Source organism: Arvicola amphibius, chromosome 4 (genome assembly GCF_903992535.2).
Source record: "Arvicola amphibius chromosome 4, mArvAmp1.2, whole genome shotgun sequence".
NCBI classification, from domain to species: domain Eukaryota; kingdom Metazoa; phylum Chordata; class Mammalia; order Rodentia; family Cricetidae; genus Arvicola; species Arvicola amphibius.
In genome coordinates this window covers 154,432,389-154,455,588 of record NC_052050.1, presented here as the reverse complement: position 1 = coordinate 154,455,588, position 23,200 = coordinate 154,432,389, and the positions used below count along the sequence as shown (strand labels likewise).

The following is a 23,200-nucleotide window of genomic DNA, read 5'->3' as shown; positions in this document are numbered from 1 at the left end:
TACCATCAGGCTCCTTACACACACACACACAGAGTCAGGCTCCTTACACACACACACACATCAGGCTCCTCACACACACACACACACACCATCAGGCTCCTTACACACACACACAGAGTCAGGCTTCTTACATTCACACACACACACCATCAGGCTCCTTAAATACACACACACACACACACACCATCAGGCTCCTTACACACACACACACACCTAGGAAGGGTGCTTGGGCTGTGGGTGACATAGCAGTGCTAGACTGAGCTGAGGACCTCCCTCTGCTCCCTCAGCCCAGCCAGCAGGATCCAGGCTAACCAACGCAAAGCCGCATGCAACCCTGAGTGCGGGTGTCTACCCCTCGCCATTATGCTAGCTAGGATAAAACTTGACCCTCAATCCCAGCGATCCATTCCTGAGTACAAGCAGACCAAAGGCCCTGCCCAGGGAGCTCCTGGATGGGAGGAGGCTCTGAAGGCTGAGGTAGCAAAGTGGGGGATGACACAGCCAGGACTGGAACCATGGGGTGACTTTGAGTGTCTTTCCTGAGAGCATTTCCTCTGGTGGTCTGGAGAAAGCTCCAGCCTGGGCCTCTGATCCCTCAAGCTCAAGGTCTGTCTGCACTGACTGGTACTGGACTCAGCCAACCACATTTATTTCATCTTAATGTAATTCATCGGCAATGCCACAGAACAGCAGGCCCTTGTGTTCTACATTTCTTTTTGGAAATTTCCCACATATGACTGTAAAAACAGGAAAAACAGTCACTTGGCGAATGCAATCCTTTGTGTGAGGAGCTAGAAGACGGGTGAATAGACAGAGCGGTTCCGATGCTGTTGTCTGAACAAAGCTTTAATGACAAGGTGTGTGTTGGAAGTGTTACAAAAGTGTGCTTCTAATTTTGCAGAAAAATGTCTATCAATTTATATAGCTTTATTTTTTACCTTATCAAGAGATACAGAATTTTAATATGCATATGTTGTCTTAAATCATGTTTGTCTGCATTACCACTTAAAATGCCCGTCTACAATGTAATGTATGAATAAGAGAGAATCAGAGTATTTAACATGAATGGTTATCTGTAGCTGTCATCATCATAAGTACCAGGATTTATTTTAAATTATCAAATATAGTAAATACATTAAACATGTCATTCTCCAACACTAATGTTTAACTGGTAGCCCAATAACCTGCTTTGAAAAATTAAATTGTGAATTAAACCAGATCAAATGTCTCATGAGGTTAATTTTGTGTGCTGCTGTGAATTGTTCCAGTGATTTCTGTGGGCACTCCTGATACACTGGGTCTTCCCGTAGGAGACTTCATTCCAATGACTGAAAAGATGCACCTCTCTGTTTTCTTTTCTTTTTTTTAATTTATTTATTTATTATGTATACAATGTTCTGTCTGCATGTACACCTGCCCGCCAGAAGAGGGCACCAGATCTCATAGATGGTTGTGAGCCACCATGTGGCTGCTGGGAATTGAACTCAGGTCCTCTGGAAGAGCAGTCAGTGCTCTTAACCTCTGTGCCATCTCTCCAGCCCCCTCTCTGTTTTCTTACAAATCTATGTAGTATGTAGTTGCTCACACGCTTTCTGCTAACAGAAACCATGGTTCAAAGCACACGTGTCTGTTGGGCAGGAGGTCACACTGTATGGGTATTGGGAGAAACAGAATCCCTGAGCTTTACTGAAGAGGGGGCAGGATGCTGGTGTGAGCGATACACCTCCATCCTTGAGCATATGGGGACTCTCTGGAAAATCTGAATGTAAAGCCACACTATGACAACTGTGGCCCACGGCCGGAGGGAGCATGTTGAATATACCGAGAACAAGAAACAGCATGAGAACCCCGTGTCATAAGTCCTCCTGTGCACCCCAAAGCTAGTCTTGTGCCCCACCTCTAGAACACCTCCCCTTTCCTTTTTCTTCTGTAAAAATTGGGGCTCAGCCACCCCAGTCTCACTATCAGGCAGCTATTTCCAGTTGAGCAAGCAGACTCTGGTACCATGTGAGGAACCTCAAGAATGCTCTTGAGGCTGTAACTCCTCCAGGCTCCTCAGTGCCTGCTCCTGGCCCTGGCACCCTCTGCAGCTGGATGTCCTGGATGCTGATACTTCAGACAATAAAACGTCAGGATATTGAGCTCCTTTGTTGGACATCTGGGCCCTAGCTATCACCTGAACTTTCAGAGTAGATCACCTAGGAGCCAGGAGGGGCCATGGGATCCAAAGCCACTTTCCTCGCGTGAGTGGTTTCTAATGAAGAGTGGTCTTCAGGCTTTGCTGTGATATGCCGATGATCAATGGACTTCTTGGCTCCTGGCCATCTCAGGGGTTCACGTGGCCTATGCAGTTGACAATGCTGAACCTGCGGGACCAGAGGGAGGACCCAGAAATGTCTGGTTAAGTGAGAGGGGGATGATACCCAGCAAGTTCCTCTGGTTCTCCACCTGCGAAGTCTTTTGTAACTAAGAAGGTCTTGGTGCTATCAACCTTCTCTGCAGACATGGGACCTGAGCGGCACCTCTAACTTTGAGCCACCCATTTCAGGGCAACTGACACACAGGCTACCTGATAGTAACATTGGGCCATGCCCTCACTTGTCACCTGGAGAGTGAGGGAGTGAGGGACATGGGATTTACAGGTGCCTGAGTCAGTGTTCTGCCTCTGCTCTGCCCAGCTCTGCTGACCTCTGGTGCTTTGGCTTCCTCACCCCACGTCAGAACATTCGACATCCAGCTTGGCTCTCTCACCTAGAGTTGAATAGCAAATAAATAAATGCAGAGTGGTGTTGTGGGATAGAATATTAATTATGTAAAGGTGTGCTGCCTTTGTTTAACTAGGTAAAGATGTGTTTCTGTGGTGATATTTTGTTTGTAATTAACAAATCTTGCCTGAAGATCAGAGAAGCAGAGTGACCAGCCACTAGAGTTCTTACCTCTACCAATGCTCAGACCAGAGGGGTGATCCTGTCTCTATGAATCCTCAAAATGCTTCTCCAGACTGCAGCTGAGCTCTTGTATGCTCTTGTATCCTCCCGCCTTATATTCCTCTCTCCATCCAGCCATATCACTTCCTGTCTCCCTAGTGCTGGGATTAAAGATGTGAGCCACTGCCTCCTAGCTCTGTTTCTCTTTGAGACTGGATCAATCTAGTGTTGCCCAGGGTGACCTTGAACTCACAGAGACCGTCCCACCTGGGTCTCCCGAGTGCTGGGATTAAGGGTGTGTGCCACCACTATCTGGCATCTGTGGCTAACTAGTGGCTTAGCTCTGTGCTCGGATCTTCAGGCAAGCTTTATTTGTTAAAAGACAAACAAAATACCACCACACGTTTCTGTTTCACCTTGCCTGCCTAAGGCACATGATTGTTAGAATAAAAAGCTGAATGGCCAATAGCTAGGCAAAGGAGGGAATAGGTGGAGCTGGTGGGCAGAGAGAAAAGGGGAATCAGCCAGCCAGCTGCCAGGGACCAGACAGGCAGGCAGGGGTCAGGTGGGCATAGAGGAAGCAGGAAAGTAAGACATACAGAATGAAAGATAAAACACCCTGAGGCAAAGCATAGATGAAGGGTAACAGGTTAAATTAAGTTGTAAGAGCCAGTGAAATAAACATAAGACCTAGCATTTATAACTAAGTCTTTGTGTCATGATTTGGGAGTTGGCGATCCAAAAAAGCCTACTACAAAGTGGAGACTAATGGGTGGGAATTCCGAGGGACCAAGGCAGAGACCAAGACCAAATGTCCCTTCTGCATGTCTAGTGGGGCTTCTCCAACCCCTGATACAGCCTGGGTATAGGTTGCTCTGGGACCCCTTTTGGGTTATCCATTCTCTTAGCTGAAAGGTACCGTCCTCTTCCTCTCACAACTAACTTCCTGTATGTGGCACAGAACACTGTCTTCGGCAGGAAGAGACCAAGGGGGAGCATGTGTGGAATTGTTACATCATGCCCTGTGCTTCCCTGTTCATGGCGTTTGATTCTAGGACTGCTGAACCAGCTCAAACTCTGAGACACTGTGGACGAATCTATCCTCACAGTTCCGGAGGATAGAGATTCAAGGCCATAATGGCTGGCTTTCTGCTCCTGCTTGGGAAATCTATCCTGATTCCTGCCTCTCTCGTCACCTGGCATCATCCCTGGCCTGTGCCCCTAGGCCCCAGTCCTGTTGCATTGGATCTAAACCAGGGATGGCTTTACATAGTGAACTGGAGGCGGCTGTGGTACACTCCTTGAGGCAAGGCCAGGAGGAACTCTGAATTCAAAGGCAGCCTAGTCCATAGTAAATACCAGTCAGCCCTGCTGGGAACAACCAGGCCAAACAGGAACACCATACCTTCTGTGGGCAGCTTTCTCCTCTGAGAAGGAGCAATCTTGAAGTGAGAGTCCACAAAACAAAACCAAACAAACAAAAAGGGTGTGCCTGACGGTGTCTGCAAGCCCAGATCCTCGTGTTCACAGCTGTGGGCGTGCTGTGGCGTCTCCAAGCCCGTGAGTCCCCTTTGCACAGAACGGTCCACTGAGATGTCCTGAGGACACAAACCACTGTAGTCACTAGACAGTTGCAGCCTGCCCAGGAGTCGATGTACCTGCTTTGTGTCCCAGTGGAAAAGCCAGGAATTTGGTCAGTAAATGCCATAGCAAATCTGGGGCTTCCTTTGCTCTGGGAGGCATCGGATTACTAGCTGACCTTTTCTACGGACTAATTAATCGGGCGGCAATGGTAACCAAACCTGCTCGTTCTTCCCTCCCTCCCCCGCCCCTGCAAAGACCCCTGGACCGACTTGATCTCCTGAGCTTCCTGCCCTCCCCACCACACTCCTTTGTGATGGTAATTTCCTGTGTCTTTTGCTGGGGCCTGGGGCTCTTGAAGCTGCCAGGCACAAAAGGCTTGCCTGGCTAACAAGCCCGACACCAGCAGGGGCTGCTGGGATGTGTGGTAATGGCAGGGATGGGTTTCGTCATTGTCTGCACAAGTCCCTTGCACTGCCTCACTTGAGACCCAACGTAACGTTTTCTGAAAGGCAGAAAGCTTCCTCTCGGCTTCCCAAAGCAGGATGGTGCCCTGGGTTGGCCTTGTTACCAGCGGACCTACTTAGGGCTGTGCTGATGTTTTAATCGGTTGACAGTTTTCTGGTTGCCAAGGGATGCTTGCATAGTCCCATAATAAAGTCTTTAGTCCTAGGATAGGAAGGCTCCCACCCCCTGTGCAGTGCCGCCTGTGTGGAGTCGTGTGGCACTGGCCACTTCTGGTTCTGCACCAGTGTTGACAGCTGTTTGTGGACCCACGGAAAATCTATGCATGGGGGCTGCTGCTTTTGCATTTCTGTGAACTTTCATTGCTCCATTAATTGACATTCAATACAGCTGTGTAGAGAGGGTCCTTGATGCCATCATGGGAAACAGGAACTTTGCCTTTTTTTTTTTTTTAAAGAACCTTATGTGGAGGTTGTCAGACGACTCAGTGGGTAAGAACACTTTCTATCAAGCCTGATGACCCGAGTTTGATCCCTGAAACCCATACAGTGGAGAGAACTGACTCCCGCAAGTTGTCCTCTGACCCCCACCTGTGTGCCTCGGGACTTGCATAGGTCCAGTTTTTGTATTTTGTTTTTTGTTTTATTTTGTTTTAACTGGAAAGAGAGAGAGAGAGAGAGAGCGAGAGAGAGAGAGAGAGAGAGAAAGAAAGAAAGAAAGAAAGAAAGAAAGAAAGAAAGAGAAAGAAAGCAAGCTTCATGCAGGTCCAATCTGACCTTTGGGTATGTATGGGAGATTTCAGGACGGAAACCACAGCCCTGCCTCTCAGAAGCTCCTAGCAGCCAGACAGTACAAGGCAATGCCTCCTTCTTTTCCTCCCCGGCTAACTGAAGAAAACTGCCATTAAAGGTCTGGAGAGGTAGCTCCGTGGTTAAGGCCACTGCTTGCTCTTCCAAAGGACCCAGGTTCAATTCCCAGCACCTACATGACAGTTCGCAACCATCTATAACTCCAATTCCACGGGATTTACACCCTTCTCTGGCTTCTGGACACCAGGCACTCAAGCAGTGCCAACATACATGCAGGCAAAACATCCATAAACATAAAGAAAATCTAAAATAACCTAAATATAAGAAAGAAAAAAAAGCAAAGAAATTCCAAGGCTTCACTCTCAGTCCTTCCCGAGCTCTTCTCCCACAGCCCTTGCTCAGCTGCTGGGGTACTCTGCTCCCCCATCCCTTCTCCCCACTACCAGCACCTGGCCCAGACAGAAAAGCTTCTATATTGAAGACTGGGCTGGGGATGTGCCCAGTTCTGGACGGGGCAGGGTGCTGAGGCTTGCCTAAGAACATCCACTCCAGGAATGACATACCCACCAACGGGGAGGGTCCTTTAGTGGTCACCCCAATCCCAGAGGAGTGTCCGTCCTGTCTACCCTGCTCAACTCAGAGTCATTGCCACCCCTCAAGTGGGTCCAGCCATGGCTATAATTTCCCACACCTGTTTGATTTGCTTCCCTCGCCAGGGTCTGTTCTATTAGAAGAGGCTCCCACTTCCACCCGGCTACTGGAGACACTTTTATGCCCACCCTCTAATCTAAAGGTTTACATCTAGTTGTCCATTTGTGATGATGAATGAATGCCTGCCTGCCCTGGACCCTTGTCAGATGCCGGGTCAAACAGTGGCCTCTGGGTATCTTCTGACAGACCTGAGTCTGTCTCGGGACACAGTGCCCTTCCTGTCTATGACACTCAGAAAGCAGGGGTGCTGCCGTTCATGAGTACTGGGCGATGGGAAACACTGACTTCTTGCCTTGGTACCAAAGAATGCTTGACCATATGATCTTTCTTGGGGGTAGTGAGTGCACCTCCTGGCAATCTGGGGTCTGCAGTGGCTTTTAGGGTTCCCTACAGAGGATAACCCACGGAACCTCAACAATCAACAAGCTCTTCCGCCTGCAAGTCAGATAAGAACGCGGAGGCCAGAAAGGCTCCTGGAACCTGTCTGAAGCCAGGGGGTTTCTACCTGAGTCGGTTCTTCCACCTGGAGCAGCAGAGAAGGGGTCTTGGGAGAGCTCGCAAACCCAGCCCCGTCAGCTGGGGCGTCAGAGTGGACAAAGCTCCCTGCAGCCTAGTTGTGAGTGTCCCAGGGCAGATCCCGAGGTATAGCGAGCTGGGACACAGGTGCACCTGAACCCGGGCTCGGCTGGGCTCCGAAGACCTCCCGACTGAAAGGGACTGGGGGAGCAAGCACTTCCCTTCTCCCAGACCCGCCCCTACCCCGCCCTTTTCCACTCGTGCAAACCCGCCCTTGTCCCACCTCCTCCCCAGGACCCCGTTCTTGCCCCCTCCCCTTGAATCCCGCCCATGCCCCGCCTCCTCCCTTGAGATCCCTTTCCCACTGTCCGGCTGCAACGGTCGCTTCAGGGTCTCTGGCGCCTCCGCCCCTCCCCCACCCACGCTCGGGCTCCCGCCTTCCCTTCTCCTCCCTCCCCCTCTCAGTGGCCCCGGACCGACTGGCGGGCGGAGTCTGGGAGCGTGGCACCTGCGAGCAAGTGAGCTCGCTGGACGCGGAGAAGACAGTCCCCAGCACAGACAGGTGTGCACGGGGTTGGGGCGGCGGGGGACATAGGAGAGAGGAGGGGTGAGATACAGAAAGGGGGGACGGTTACGGGAACGAGGGTGTGGTTGGCAGAAGAAGGGAGTGGGACCGAGCTCGCCGCCCAGAACCATTCTTGTCTGGATCGCTTTGCTGTGGAACTGGGTCTCCCCCTACATTATACCTCCTCCCGGAAGGAACTCTGACTCAGAGCGGGGTCTCTCTGGGTCCCCATTGTTGAGAGTGTCACATGGAGGGGGAATCCCCCCACACACCAGGAAAGGTGTCACTGGCAGGAGGCGGGGCTCTTGCCTCCACTGGTCAAGTCTCAGAACTGCCCTCAGAGCTCTCTCCGACTCCCTCCAACCTAGTGGTTGGGCCAGTGTCCAGGACAGGAGGCTTGCTTGGGCCAGCCCCTGATTCTCTGGTGGATCGCTGGGGCTGGCTGCTTTGCCTTTTTACCAAAAGAGTTTATTAGGCTGCAGGTTAAAAATAATTCTCACTTTCTCTGCTAACTCCAAAGTCTCCTGCTAGGAGTTACTCTTTAATCCGGCTCTTGGCATGGCTACTCTTGACCCTCTCAGGCCCTAAGGCAGGAGACCAAGTACCACTAGGGTTTTTTAGAAGCTTCCTGGCCATGGCAAGTCCTACCCCAAACAGCTGCAGAGCCAGGGGCCAGCAGGGATTAAGATGCCCAGCTGCCCAAAGGATGTGCTGCAGGGCCGTGGGAGGCCCCAGGATGTGTGTCCCTGGCAGCAGGTCACCACCAAAATAAAGTACCACCCTTTCTCCTTGGCTGCTGGGCCTTGGGTGTGCATGGTCCTCTCCTCCAGTAAGCAGGAGACCACCTGGCCAGGTAAGGGTGGGGTACTGCCCTGGAGGCGGAGTCTCTGGGTCCTGTAGAGGTCTTCTAATGTAGACCTGTGAGCCCTGTCCATCCCAAAGCTGGCCTCAAGACCTGAGCTCACAGAGGAGGACTTCAAAGCTCTGCCGCAGTATCGGTCAGGGTCAGCTGCAGCAAGAGGGACCTCCACTTTGTTGTTAACCTTGCTGACCTCCGGAGCCCTGCAGGCTAAGGCAAGGTTCTGTTTTAGCTTGTCACCTTGTCCTGCGTGCAGTGCCTGGATAGAGGCTTGAGAAATGGTCACTCATGCTCACAGGCCCAGTGTGGTCAAGAGCCACTGCGCTTCAGTAAGATGGCAGAAGCCTGTCCTAGCTGACTTGGCAAATTCTATAAAAACAGAGACCTGTAGAAAAGGCTTGCGGAGCGTGAAGGGTGTAAGAGCCAAGAATGGCCATGGAAGCCACTTCCAGGCCTGTGGGCAAAGTCTCAGTGCTGAGGATCCCCTCATTCCTGAGTGGCTGTTCAGAGAACTCTGACCTTCTCTGCAGAGTTACCTTAACAACCTTTAGTGGGGAGGCCTGGGAACCTGAAAAGGGACCGAATGTCCCTTCTCCATGCTGCCAAGACTTTCTGGGGATGTTCTCTACTTGTAGGTCCTAAGTCAGCTCTGCTTGAGGGTCTCCAAGTGCAGACATTGCCTTGCAAAACCTGGTGTCTTAGTCACTTCGGTACAGAGGCTCCTTACTTGAAGGTTACTGCATTTAATTTCTGCAAAATATGATGAAATATGAAACCAAGAGAGGATCCTCAGGTAAAGAGGAACAAGTGACCTGGCTGTGCCAGCAGAGGCTCTGGAGATGCAGCTGTCACCTGTGTAAGGGTGACAGTGACAGGAACACCGTGTCTTGTGTGTACCCAGCTGCTTCTGTGCCACTCCCTGGCTTTACCTTCCTGGTCCAGGTGAGAGGGTGGTCAGAACACCACACTTGATCTCTCATGGTCTTCTCAGTGTGAGACTAGCGACACCTGAGTCCTGGGTCCTGATACGCAGGTCCCTGTCTCTCCCACATCTTAGAGAAGTAGCAGGAGCCTTCCTCTGCAGGGCCTGGCATTCGGGCAGACTGGCTACTCTATTTTTCCCTTGGAAAGTGCCCCAGAAGGTGGGCACAGGAAGTTGGGGCTCTTTGGGAGGCACTGCACCTGTGAAAAAGTCACTCAGGGCAGTGCCATCTGCATGGAGTGGTGACTCCGGAGTACCTTGCTCCTCTCTGGGCCATGGCTGAGGACCAGGGGCCCTTTGTAGTCCCACAGCTTCAGGCTGCCATAGGCCTGGGAAGATGCCGTGCTAATCCCTCCAGGCCCTGTCAAATAGAGCTTGCAGAACATTGGGGCTTTGACAGGACAGTGAACGCACCATGGCTAGCTACCAAGAGACCCTTGGACACACAAGAGGGCCAGTCACTTTGGACCAAGTAAGAGCCTAGAATGTGAAGTAGCTCAGTCATGAGTTGTGGCCGGCATAGTCAGCTCTGTGGAGTCTCGGGAAACAGGCTCCTCCCCAGAATGTTCAGGGTTACTTTTAGAGCAGATGCTCAGAGATCTAAGGAAGTGCCAGCCACCGAAAGCCCGCATTTCAGCTGGGAAAGTTCTGGGAATGTGACTGACCATGGACATCACCTAAACTTCCAAGATGGAATAAAGAGCAAAACCAAAACAAATCTACCAGGGAAGCAGCAGCGGACCCAGAGACAGTGACGACACACACCTCTTCTCACAGTTTCTAGGTCTGTCACAAGTCAAATGAGCCTGGGAGAGGCACTGCCTGCAGGAGACAGAGGTGGAGGTGGGGCAGGAGTTGTGGGAAGGATTAATCACCCTTAGTGGGCTGGAACCCAAGGCACTCGGGTGAGGGGGCCTCTGCACTTCCACTGCCCGTCTTTCCGCTCTGTGTGGGCAGCGGGCTGAGAGTCCCTGGGGCCCAGGCTGTGGTGGCAGCCCGTCCTCAAGGGTGTTGCCTCCTTTGCATGCATTGGCACTGAGACTTGTCTCATGCTGTAGTCTGTGCCAGCCGCCAGAAGCAGGAGTTACCCTGACAGAGACAACAGCAGGTGGATGATAAACACTGGCTGACAGACCAGTGAGGCAGGGGTGGGGCTTTGCCAGGAAGCAGGAGTTCCAGCTACCTGGTGACTTTTCATGGCTGTGGATGGGTTTAACCCTGCCCTGGTGTGCGCGGCACCTATTGAGGCTCCAGGGTGCAGAGACCTGGGACCTGGGCCACCCAAGCTGGACTCTCATTGGACGTAGGATATTGGCAAGCTGTCAGACACCTGTCCAGTGCCCGAGGTTCTGCTACCGGTGAGAGTTAGCTAACAAGTCCATGTGGCTGCAGTCCTTAGAACGGAACTTCTGTTCCCAAGGGCAGCACCAGCTGTGAAAGTCGGATTCCTGCCTCTCAGGAAACACATCGCTGCCTATCGCCCCTCTGCTGTGCCCTCCTCTGCCTGTTCATGATCAAATTATCAAAAGACACGGGGTGTTCTTATGTAGAGCACACCAGGCGTGGTGTGCAAAGCAGCTGGGAGATAGCACTCTGCTGGAAAAAGGAAGGCTTGAGCAGGAAGCATGCAGAACTCAACCATCAACCTAAGGACGACCTAGAGGGCCAGGGTACCTCCAGGTTCTGCTGGAATATTGCTGAAGAAATAACCTGGACTCTTCTCCACTGTCCTTTGAGATAGAAAGACAACCGAAGCACAGACGAAGGGACAGCGTTGAGGCAGAGACACCCCCTGGCACACATTCTTAAGTATGAATGCACATGGCTTCAGTCTGGCTTCTCCCCAGAAAAGTGTGGGACACAAACATTCCCAAACAAATTAAATTCTCTTCGCTAGAATTTAGAAGACTAGAGGATAAAATAGGATTGGTTGGTTGGTTGGTTGGTTGGTTGGTTTTTGAACTAAGAAAATTTCCCTTCCAACATTTTATGGTCATAATTTGGTTCCCAGAGCCCAGAAGTAGGTCCCTGGCCAAGCAGTTGTCCTTGGAATTCTGTCCTTCACAAGTCTTGACATGCAGGTGAGTGGGGGAGACAAAGCTATGCCAGGCATGTGCTGGTCTCGCCATGTGCGGCACCAGTAAAGAATACTCACCCCATGTCCCCTGGGGTCTGTCCCCAGACCATTGCAGGGACAGCTTGAGAAATGTCATAATAAACAGACACAGAGTGACAGAGATACAGTGGGCATCAGTAAACCACAAAGGGACAGGCAGACTAGCTGTCCATACCCAGGGTGACTTGGAGCTGGGGAGAAAGTGGGAACCAAAGCCTTAGCTGAACACTTCCCAGAGCTAGAATGTCTGCCGTGTTTGTGAACATCATGCTTACTGGATTGTGGGCATTCCCTGGCCAGGCCACCTGCTTCCTACCTGAAGGGGCCACACTGTCAACAGAGGTTCTCAGGCCCTAGGCACCTCGAGCATTGCTAGAGCCAGACATCTCAGTACAAATCTCCACCCACGGGTAGCCAGACTCCAGGAGGGACAGGAAGCAACGCTAGAGCAAAGCAAGGCCGCTAACCATGGTGTGGGTTTCCTCTGAAGGGCTAGGCCTATGCTGACAAGGAGCTTGACAGGGATTTTGAAATTGGGATCTTAACCATCCAACCTGTCCATGAGAAAGTCTCCTGCAGACAGTGGCCTCTTCCAAGATGGAACTGGGGAAGGAAGGGCTATAGCAAGGGATCTGTAGCCTGAGGCAGGGGCATCAGAGCTAGAGGGCAAAACCAAAGGGGCACCGTGAAAGATAGGCTAGCCTGTGGGCCACCAAAGCAGCGTACCGGGACTGGATGCACTTCTGCTCTCGGCAGGGCCTGCGGGCACTAAGCCAACAGAGAGGAGCCCTATGGCACCTTCCCTGTGCGAAGCGCACCAGAGACCCCAGTGGGCAGTCACCTGGGGCATGTGGGAGTAGGCCTGGTGCCTTTGAAAGGGTGTTGCTTTCTCTTTAAATTCAAGATCGCTCCCCAAGGGAGCTTCACCATGTTGTTTGCCAGAGTTTCCCACAATAATGTTTGTTCTGGACGTAGGAGCCCTTTGCTTTGCTTAAAAAATATTTTGAGTAATCTGAAAAGCCACAAGCCCAGCTTTGACAGCCTGCCCGGCCAGTGAGGCAGACCTGGAAAGCCAGGGAGCTGGCACTAGCTTGTCCTTGAAACAAGAAACTAAATGTCAAGAAAGTCTAGGTTTTTCTCCTTTTCCCCTTTTAAGTTGAAGAAGTAAGTACTGTTTTTCTTACACAACCCTATTTCAGTATATATATATAAGCGACGGATGGTTTTTGTTTTGGGGGGCTTTTTTTTTTTTAACTGTAAGACAGCCTGCTACAAGCTGTTAAAATTCGGAGAATAAGCTTAACTTCACACATGTTACAGCCCCTTTGGAATAAACGCTAAGGTAGCTAGTGGGTTTGTTCTTGTCCAGAGAAGTAAGTCTTGGATCTTCCTGCACCTTGACCTCATTTCCTTTGCCGTCCCAGCCTCATGTCCGACTGCTGGTGCTTCGTCTTGTGCAAGGAATGTGGCCGAAGCAGTCCTCCCTTACAGCAGCATGATGGGGGCTCAAAGGAGGAGGCTGACCACCAAGTGGATGTGTCCGATGGCATCAGGCTTGTTCCAGACAAAGCGGAGGCGACAGCCGCAGCCCCAGGTAGGTGTGGTGGTCCCAGCCTCTCTCTGATCCTGCCGATGATTAGATTCTAAAGTCCTGTGCTCAGCTGCAGGGCACCAGGTGGAGTGGCTAAGCCCCTGGCTGCGCTGGGGGTTCTTGTGAGTTAACTTGCTTCTTGGTAGCTTGCCTGCTTGTTGGCTACTTCAATAAGTATCATAGAAAGAGGTTGGCTTTGGTTAGAGATTATGAAAACGATGTCTTTGGGTTTTAAATACAGTATAGTACACCAGAAGGAGGAACTACTCATAGTCTTTGCTTCCTTTCTTTCTTTCTTTCTTTCTTTCTTTCTTTCTTTCTTTCTTTCTTTCTTAATTTCTTTCTTTGTTTCTTTCTTTCTTTCTTTGTTTCTTTCTTTCTTTCTTGATTTCTTTCTTTCTTTCTTGATTTCTTTCTTTCTTTTTTTGTTTCTTTCTTTCTTTCTTGATTTCTTTCTTTCTTTCTTGATTTCTTTCTTTCTTTCTTTCTTTTTTGTACTGTTGCTTTTTTTCTGGCAAGTTTTATCTTAACATGCCAAACAGCTCCCTGCTCACAGAAAGGATAGAACTAGAGCCATATATTATGCACCCCCAGACTTCCCAGCCATAGAGTGTGTACCCCCAGACTTCCAGGGCCATAGAGTGTGCACCTCCAGACTTCCCGGGCCATAGAGTGTGCACCCCCAGACTTCCAAGGCCATAGAGTGTGCACCCAAGACTTACAGGGCCATAGAGTGTGCACCCCAGATTTCCAAGGCCATAGAGTGTGCACCCCCAAACTTCCCAGGCCATAGAGTGTGCACCCCAGACTTCCAGGGCCATAGAGTGTGCACCTCCAGACTTCCCGGGCCATAGGCATCCCCAGACTTCCCGGGGCATAGAGTGTGCACCCCCAGACTTCCCAGACCATAGTGTGCACCCCAGGTTTCTGGGGCACAGGCTTTTCCCGTAGTCAGTCTTTGCAGTAGGATAGTCATGTTGGTCCATGGTCCTGGGCAGTCGACAAGCCCTGGTGTGAAAGAAGGGCTAAGTGTGCCTTGAGTTTGCATACTCTTAACTATGTCTCCCCTCTGTCACCCCAAAAGTAAAGCATGCAGCAGGCTGAGCAGATGTGTACAGCCCACTGAGGGGGAGGTGTGAATCTGACTCCAGGGCTGTCTGATTCTGTGACTGGCCAAGCACCAGGCTGTAAGCCTAAGGAAGCTCTCTCAGCCTATCTCTTCGCCATCTTGACTCTTAGCGTCATAGCCCAGACTGGCATCTGCAGCAGTTGGTCTAACTCATGGGGACAACTGCGCTGTTTACTCTGAGGCGTCCCCATCTTCGCCGAGGGCTGTGTGTCTTGATCAGGGTGTCTGTGGTGATAACCTCTCTAAGGTTCAGGGCTAGTACCCTTGTGACACCTTCTGAGGAATAGCACTTTATCTGCTGCCCCCCTCCCCACAGTGCTGGGATTAAAAGCGTGCACCACCACTGCCTGGCTAAATCATTATTTTTTTTATAGTGACAAAATATACACAACACCACTTCTTAACTGGGCATGGTGGCGCACACCTTTAATCCCAGCACTCAGAAGGCAGAGACAGGCGGATCTCTGTGAGTTCAAGGCCAACCTGGTCTACAGAGTTAGTTCCAGGACTGTCAGGGTTATTACACAGAGAAACCCTGTCTTTGGGGAAAATGTTATATATGTTTTCCATATATATATATATATATATATATATACATATATATATATATATCCCATTTTAAACATTTAGTACACAAATTATGCTCCCATTACATACACACACACATATGCGCATGCACGCGCACCCTTAAGCACATGCCCCCACACACGCACTTCTACACATACACGCCCACACACATGTAAGCACACACACACAGGTGCATGCCCACATGCTCATACACACACATGCACACACGCACACACACAGGTGCATGCACACACACACACACACACACATACACACACATACATATGCACACACCATCTCTAACACTCTCATCTTCCCAGACCCAATCCCTAGTCCGGTCCCTGGAAGCTGCCACTCTACCTTTTGTCTGGGTAGTCTGGCGCTCCAGGGGTCTCAGTGAGCATCCTCATTGAGCTTCCACCCCAGGTGGGTCATTTCACTCAGCGCATATCAGAGACGCTTTTCATGTCAAGACTCAGTCAGATTCCAGGGTGCACCGTCTTCATGGCCCAGCATGTGGTCCCACTTGCATGGAAGTGGATGCCTGGGCCTCGTCCCCTCTGTAATTACTCTGAGCAGTTCCGGATGTGGTTCGCCTGTTATCCCTGGGTGTCTTCGGAGGTTGGTGGCTGCTGGTGGTGATTGGTCAGTTTGGGAGTTGTTTTATTGGCTGAGGCCCCCAGTGCCATCTCTACCACTGTGAAGGCAGGAAGCTAGTGCACAGGCTGCTGTGTCCAGCCTGCCATCCACGTTCTGTCAACATGCTGCTGTCCCTGAGGTCATGCGGAGGTTTGGGCCACACTGGGTAAACACTGATAAGCCTGTTTTCCAGCTCGCTCGCTGCAGTCTGTGGCCTTCTGTGTGATCTGGCATTCCTTCCGCCTTCTTGATTTCGGCATATACCACAACAGTGGGTTTGCCAAGCGGTTCTCCAAACTCCACAGTTAACCACTTCACCATCAGCCGTGGGGAGCCTCAGGAGCATCCGTGGATAAGCCCTTTCAGGGATCCCATCTGGCTGGTCAGACAGCTGACATTCAAGCCAGCCACCTGTCCAGAGGACTTGGTGAAAGGCCACAGCACACTCCGGGGCCTCTGGTTTGCTCCTCCCTTGGCCAGTCTTTGCTGTGGACCCATCTTCGCCATAGCTGTTCTCGCTGCAGGGCCACCCCTCCCAAGGCACTGTTCGGACTCTGCTGAGGTGGGAGAAAGTCCACCCCATGGCTCCCACACCCTAAGGCTCCTCCTATACTCCTTCACCGAGTTGGCTTTTCCTGAGGAAAATTACTCCTTCCATGCAGGATGAAGCAATGCCACCCCCAGATGGACTGAGGAGGCTCACTGGTCTGTGTGTGCCACCCTCTAAGGTCCAGCCACGTCTTCTGGTTCCTCCAAGCTCCAACTCCCAGTGCTGGGTTTCTTACTAGAATCATCAGCATGGCTTGTAGACAGTGTCCCCCACCCTGTCAGCCAGACATCCGAGGGAAAGCCTCTCTCTCTCTCTCTCTCTCTCTCTCTCTCTCTCTCTCTCTCTCTCTCTCTCTCTCTCAGACACACACACACACACACATACACACACACACAAATACCTACCTCCATGTAGCCGACATACAACTCCATGCAGGCAATATACAGGCCAACCTGTGAGGAGCCCTGGGATGTACCCAGCATGAAAGCCAGGCACAGAGCCTTCCTGCCAGACACCTCATCTCTGGGCAGGCACACAGCTAAACAAAATGGAAACCTCTTCAGAGTAGAGACCCCCAGAGGTTGGGGAGGGTTTGAGGGGGTGCCAGTGAGTCCTGCTCCCAAGTGCCATGCACTTGACAGGTTTATCCTATAATACAGATGAGAAGGGCACATATACACAATGCGAGCACACAGGGAAGCACATGTACATGTGAGCACACACGTGGGAATGGACACACATGAATACACACATTGTATGGACACACAAGCATGAACAGGTACACAGATGGCACAAACATGCTGGTATACAGAGGCATGCATACACATAAACACACCTCATGGAATGTAAGCATGGGTGTACACATATGTACATGTGCACATGTGAGCATGGACATGCAAGCATGGGCACACATGTTATCTTAGCTTCATTTCCGTTGCTGTCATAAAATATTCTGACAAAAGCAACCTAGAGGAGAAAGGGTCTGTTCTTGCTTATGATTCCTAGTTAGTCATAACAGGGAGGCGACAGGTGGCAGAACTTGAAGAGGCTGGTGACATCCACAGTCAAGGGCAGGGTGGCATGCTTGCCTGCTAGTGTTCAGCTTGCTCTTTCCAGTCACATGTTCCAGGACCCAAACCCAGGAAATGGTACCCACAGTAGGTCAGTCCCCCATGTCAATTCCCGCAGCCAAGGCTGTCCTCCACAGACATGCCGCAGCCAAACCCCATCTAGCGGTCCCTTACTGAGATTCTCTTCTTAGGGGGCTCTTGATGGCCACAAGTCACCAACTAAAGCCAGAAGTAACACATGCATGTCAAGAACATACAACCAAAAAAAAAAAGAACACACAACCACGGGCACACTCACAGAAATACGTATACGTGTGTGGACATGGACACAAGCAAGGGCACATATGTAAGCGCACATGGCATGGACATACAAAAGCATGGTCGCCTGCACACCCACACCATGGGCTTGGGCAGGCAAGCATGAGCACACACTTACATGGTGTGTTCCATCAGATGAGTTTAAGACTCCAGACTCCTTGTTCTCTGGGTGCCTAGCAGAACCTCCTTCTCCAGACCCCTCCCTCTCCAGACCCCTCCCTCTCCAGACCCCTCCCTCTCCAGACCCCTCCCTCTCCAGACTCCTCCCTCTCCAGACCCCTCCCTCTCCAGACCTCTGCCTGCCTTTTCTGTTCTCACCACTATCACTCCACCCACTATGAATGCTGCTGCCCGCTCCCTTTGTGGGTGGACAGCATCACACTCCTGCCCCGGCATGCCAGAGGGCCAGCCTTGGCAGGGATGTCCCACTAGCCTTCTTAAATGCCGTCACCTGAAGCTTGAGTTTGAGAGGTGAAGAGGAAGCACCTGTGATGGTGAATACCCCCCAGGACAGTGTGTGTGTTAAAGCAGAGTATATTATTTTATATGGGCTTAGGTGGATGGAGAGACGTGGGTGATCAGTATGACGGACAGGCTGAATCCCCAAGCCTTCTCTGTCTGTGACTGCATGTGGCCAAACCTAATGGTTTACTGTGGTTTTTATATGATCACTGGGCAGGGCTGGAGGCTGAGCAGGATGAGAAAAGCTTAGGAAGAACAGACTTGATCCCTGCCTTGAAGGATGATGGAAGTTAGTGCTCAGATGCAACCGGCTACTCTAAAGGCCTCAGGAACTGGCCAGTTGAAGGAAACCAACTTTATCATTTTGTGCCGATGTGTGTGTGTGTGTGTGGAGGGGGGTGTGGTTTTAATGACAGCTTACTGGAGAATGAATGAACTGCCCTGGTTGGCATCTGTACCCAGTGGATGCAGATGTGTGGATCCCATCTCCTGGGGTCTGGGGCCTGCAGCCTGGAAGGGCCCTGCCCTATCTCTGCCTGGGGAGATGACCTCTGATCACTCAAGGGCTGTGGGATTTCAGTTTCCTGGCTGTTTGTATAAATTCCCTGGGAGAATTTGCCTCCTCCTTGTGTGCATTTAATGAGAAACTCGGGTGTAGAGGAGTCATTTCAACGGCTGTTTGGCTGCTCAGCACATGAGAAGCAGACCCCGGCAAGCAAGCTGCTTAGCGCTTCACTCTCTAGTCTTTTCTGGGTTGCTTTAACAGCCTGCATGGCTCCTGCAAATGGTGCAGGCAGCTTGATTGCCAGTGATTAACTTCTCGTTCCAGCCTTCCGAATCCCTCAACATCTTATCACATGTGAGTTTCTGTTATTCAGGAAGTTGGCAAGGGTTCTTGATATTTTTGGAAAGCATTTTTTAGTGAAAATGGGTTTGCAATCCTTTGGGGACTGGTTTGTGTGTTATTGGTCAAAACTGAAAGTATGGTTAGCAATCCTCACCTCTGCTTCCAGGGGAAGGGAGAGGGGGCCAGTGGAGCAGGCTGCAGGGATACCACTCTAAGGTGAGCTTACCCTGGCCCCTACCCTGTCCTGAAGAGTTCACAGGTCCTGCCCCCGCCCCAGTCCCCTCTGGCTCTTGGATGGACTAAAGAGAACTAGCCAGTGTTTGTGACTGTTTAATTAAAATGAACAGGTGGCCAGGCGGTGGTGGCGCACGCCTTTAATCCCAGCACTCGGGAGGCAGAGGTAGGCAGATCTCTGAGTTCGAGGCCAGCCTGGTCTACAAGAGCTAGTTCCAGGACAGGCTCTAGAAACTACAGGGAAACCCTGTCTCAAAAATAAATAAATAAATAAATAAATAAATAAATAAATAAATAAAATGAACAGGTGACTATGAGACACCGCAGGGACAGTCCTCTGGGAGGTGGACAGGTGTGTCTGAGCCATCTCAAGGGCCTTGCTCACCTCTTACCATCCTGCAGTCCAGCAATAGTTGGGGGGGAACAGATATTTTGCCTTCATTTCATCAGGAACTTTGTGAGTTTTCTGTCAACTGTGAGCGGTTTCTGTAGAATCTTCCATGAGAACCTTAAATTTGGGATGCTCTCTGTGATAAAGGTGATGTTTAGGAAAGTCTCCTCTGAAGTGCATGTTTGACCTTGAAGCACCAAAGGGGACATGCCAGCCACTAAATGTTACTACACACACTATTCCATATTTGTCATTGCTTCTTCCCGTTACTCAGTGTTGTCTGAGTTGCTGGCTTTGCCTTGAATTTCTCCCTGTGTTGACACCTTTCCTCATCCTGCCTTGCTCAGTGGGAGCTGCCCGTGAGGACAGGCAGGAATGTAGCCAGTCTCAGGTAGAAGTTCCTGGGTCCTAAAGCCACTGTCTCCCCTGGACATTTCTGACCTCTGTAGTCCCCACTGTTGGCCATAAAAACCACAGTTCTCATCTTAAACAGACTAAGTCTTTCCTCTGGAACCATTCTGAGTGACCATGGCCAGAACACAGATTTAGGGTCCCCCAAATTCCATGTTCCTTGTGGAACAGTTTTATAAAGATTTTACAATTTTCTAGAACAGAGGAAGTCACAAATCCACTGGTGGTATTTACAGTACACTCGGAGAGACCAGTACAGCGAGATGGGGGAGCTGTTTTACAGACCCCAGATGTTAACTGATGATGTTCTCAGCTTGGATTGGTGGAAGCTGCTGTCCTGCTAAGTTAACAGCATCTAATGGTCTTCTATTTATTATCACGAGGTGTTGGTTCAGATACAAAGTGGAGCAAGGAATGGCTATTCCAGAAGGTAAACTAGCCCAAGATACATTAGCCTCTGAACCTACAAAATCCCTCCCTCCCCCCCCCCCCCCCGACTGAAATCCCAGCTGGCCTGTCATCTCTGAAGACGCAGACTCCTTCCAGGAGGTATTTGTTCACAGCCAGACCCGGCTTCTTTTCAGGGATTTTCGTTCACACCACAGGGCTTCCTGTTCTCTCAGCATAGGTCATCTCCTTGGTCTCCACCCAGCATAGGCACACTGAAATCTTTCTCCCCCGAGTCCTTGGGAACTGGCTTCCCAGCATCATGTCTAATGTGGGCTGGTGCTGATAGGAATGTTATCCTCAACTGAGGCAAGATCTGAGGCCGCCGTGAACACCCACCCTGGTGTTCTTCTGTCTGGGCATTTTCATCTTCTGGTCCATGACCAGGGAAATAGGAAATTCCATGCTGGCACAAAGTGGGTTTGTTCACCAGTGACGAGCAGAGCTCATGGCTATCGGAAGTTACTTAGAGGTGCCTTGTGTTCTAACAAAGGACCCGGGGCAGCGGAACGCTGCTGAAACTACATCAGAAGACACCGTTACGAAGACTGAGTACATTTTTTTTTTAAATGCCACAAGGACAGGCTTTAGTAGGTCTCTCTCCTGGGCAGCATAGTGACGGTCACCTCAGAGAGCTGACTGGGGACCAAGGTAGAGCACAGCACAGCAGGATGGAAACTAACCCTGGCAGCATTATAGAATCATGAGTGTGGGGGCCGAGAGGTGGTGCAGTGGCTAGGAGCACTGGCTACTCTTCCAGGGGACCTAGGTTTGATTCCCAGCACCCACAACCATCTGTAACTCCAGTCCCAGGGGATCAGGTACCCTCTCCTGGCCTCTGAGGACACAGCATGTACACAGACATGCATGCATGCAAGTCACCCATATACATAAAAATAAAGAGGAAAGCATAAATGTAACCTCAGATGCCCCCTCTGTGCTCACTTGTGGACCTGATTTAAATCCATTGCTGGTAAGAGTGGAGCCTTTATGGCTACAGAGGGGGAAAAAGACAGTTATCATGAATAAAAATCCCAGGACCACTTTTAGAACTTGAATTAGGAAATAATCCAAATATTGTCATGAGGATTCATGAGCCAAGATGTTTATCATAGCTGTTATTTGTAGTTATAAAAACTAGGGGGGAAGCAAAATTACAGCCATAAGGATTTGGACAAACTAGTTATCTGTTAAGATTATAACTGTCTACTGTCTCTTTTGCTGGTACAAACACTGTGACCAGGCTACCTCATGGCACGGGTGTGTGTGGTTGGCAGATTCTCCCTGTGAGGGACCTCTGTGTCCTGTCTGAGGAAACCTTCTTACCTGTCCCAACTGATCCACACACCTATAAACAACCTGATTTTTGACAAAGAAGCTAAAATTATACAATGGAAAAAAGAAAGCATCTTCAACAAATGGTGCTGGCGTAACTGGATGTCAACATATAGAAGAATGAAAATAGATCCATATCTATCCACATGCACAAAACCCAAATGGATTAAAGACCTCAATATAAATCTGACCACGCTGAATCTGATAGAAGAGAAAGTGGGAAGTAGCCTTCAATGCATGGGCACAGGAGACCACTTCCTAAATATAACCCTAGTAGTGCAGACACTAAGAGCAACAATAAATAAATGGGACCTCCTGAACCTGAGAAGCTTCTGTAAAGCAAAGGACACAGTCAATAAGACAAAAAGGCAGCCTATTGAATGGGAGAAGATCTTCACCAACTCCACATCAGACAAAGGACTGATCTCCAAAATATATAAAGAACTCAAAAAATTAGACATTAAAATTCAGTACTTCCTTAAAAAAAAAAAAAACACTTAGAAATGCTTGTGCTGGGAAGCGTGCAAGCCATGCAGCCATGGCCACTGTCCCGGTGTTGGTGCCTGTTTAGCTGAAGTCACTTTGGTACCTGCAGAGTCTGTCTTTTCAGTCAGGCTCTTGGCAACAGTGTTCATTCATCTTATTGGCACCATCTGGAACTCTGAGATGCAATTTTTTATTTATAAATCAAGTAGACGATGAAATATATTTGGGGTGCAATATCACATTCCCCCATGTCCTGGAGGGACCAACAGCCAGTCTGATTCTTTATGAGATTTCACTTTGCTCCAACCTGAACGCATGAGTCATGCATATTTTGTGGTTATTTTTCCTTCTTTACTATAGTAAGCAGACACCGAGTGGCTCCACATCTCTGATGAATGCAGTGTGTGCCAGCGTGTGTGGCAGCCACTGTCTGGGCGGGCATCCCTGGTGAGTTCTTCCCTTGCGTTTGCTGGAGAGGTGGTCTTGGGATGTAAGCAGAGTGTAGGAGCAGCCTTGCCCTCTAGATGGCAACTATATTCGTAGTCAGCAAAGGGGGACTCCAGAATCTTCTTGCATCAGACCCGACTGAGGGCATCTCACACTTGTGCCTTTCTGTCCCTTATGCAAAGTGGCTTTCTCTAAGCTGGAAGCGAGAAGCCAGGGGATGGTCAAGTCCCTTTCTTGGGCACTGAGCCTGGCAGAGAAGCCCATGTCATCTCCCTGACATGAGCAAGTACTTGGGGATTGTACTTGGCCAGGATCAAGGCTGGGAAGATGCTATCAGTGTGAAGATCTTCTGTTATCGGATGCAAAGCTGTTTCTTCCCCTTTTTGACCCAGAATGTAAAGGTAAATTTAACAGAGCAGAATCTGTATGTGTGGTGTGCATGCACACTCCTGTGTGTGAATGTGAGTGTGTGGGTAAAGGTGTGGTCAGTTGGGGGTACCCTGAGAATCATCTCCATGCTGGGATGTGTTAAGATGTCCAGAGTGCTCAATCCAGATGGCACTCATGGCCAGGAGCCTTTAACAGGAATCCCTGGAGACAGAAGAGAGTTTGGGGAGTGTCTGAGTAGACAGACCATGTCACTGCTGTGTACCTAGAGGGAATCTCTGCTTCTCTCCCCCGAAACCCCGTGAAGGTGGGGAGCAGACAGAAGACAGAGGAAGAGCCTGCTCTGGGCTTTGATATG

The 23,200-nt window shown here is 50.3% G+C and overlaps 1 protein-coding gene across 4 annotated transcripts in view; it reads left to right on the top strand.

The window, feature by feature from the left end:
* The first annotated feature begins 7,389 nt into the window (after positions 1-7,389).
* Positions 7,390-23,200, top strand: part of Mcf2l (MCF.2 cell line derived transforming sequence like) — a 143,943-nt gene continuing 128,132 nt past the window's right edge. For 3 of the 4 annotated variants that reach the window (XM_042054826.1, XM_038324916.1, XM_042054827.1), the window contains exons 1-2: positions 7,390-7,571; positions 12,956-13,125. In XM_042054826.1, coding sequence (XP_041910760.1) covers positions 12,960-13,125 — 166 coding nt within the window. In that variant the 5' untranslated portion in view covers positions 7,390-7,571; positions 12,956-12,959. Of the gene's footprint in view, positions 7,617-12,955; positions 13,126-23,200 lie in introns of all 4 variants that reach the window. The other variant, XM_038324917.1, reaches the window with a different exon arrangement.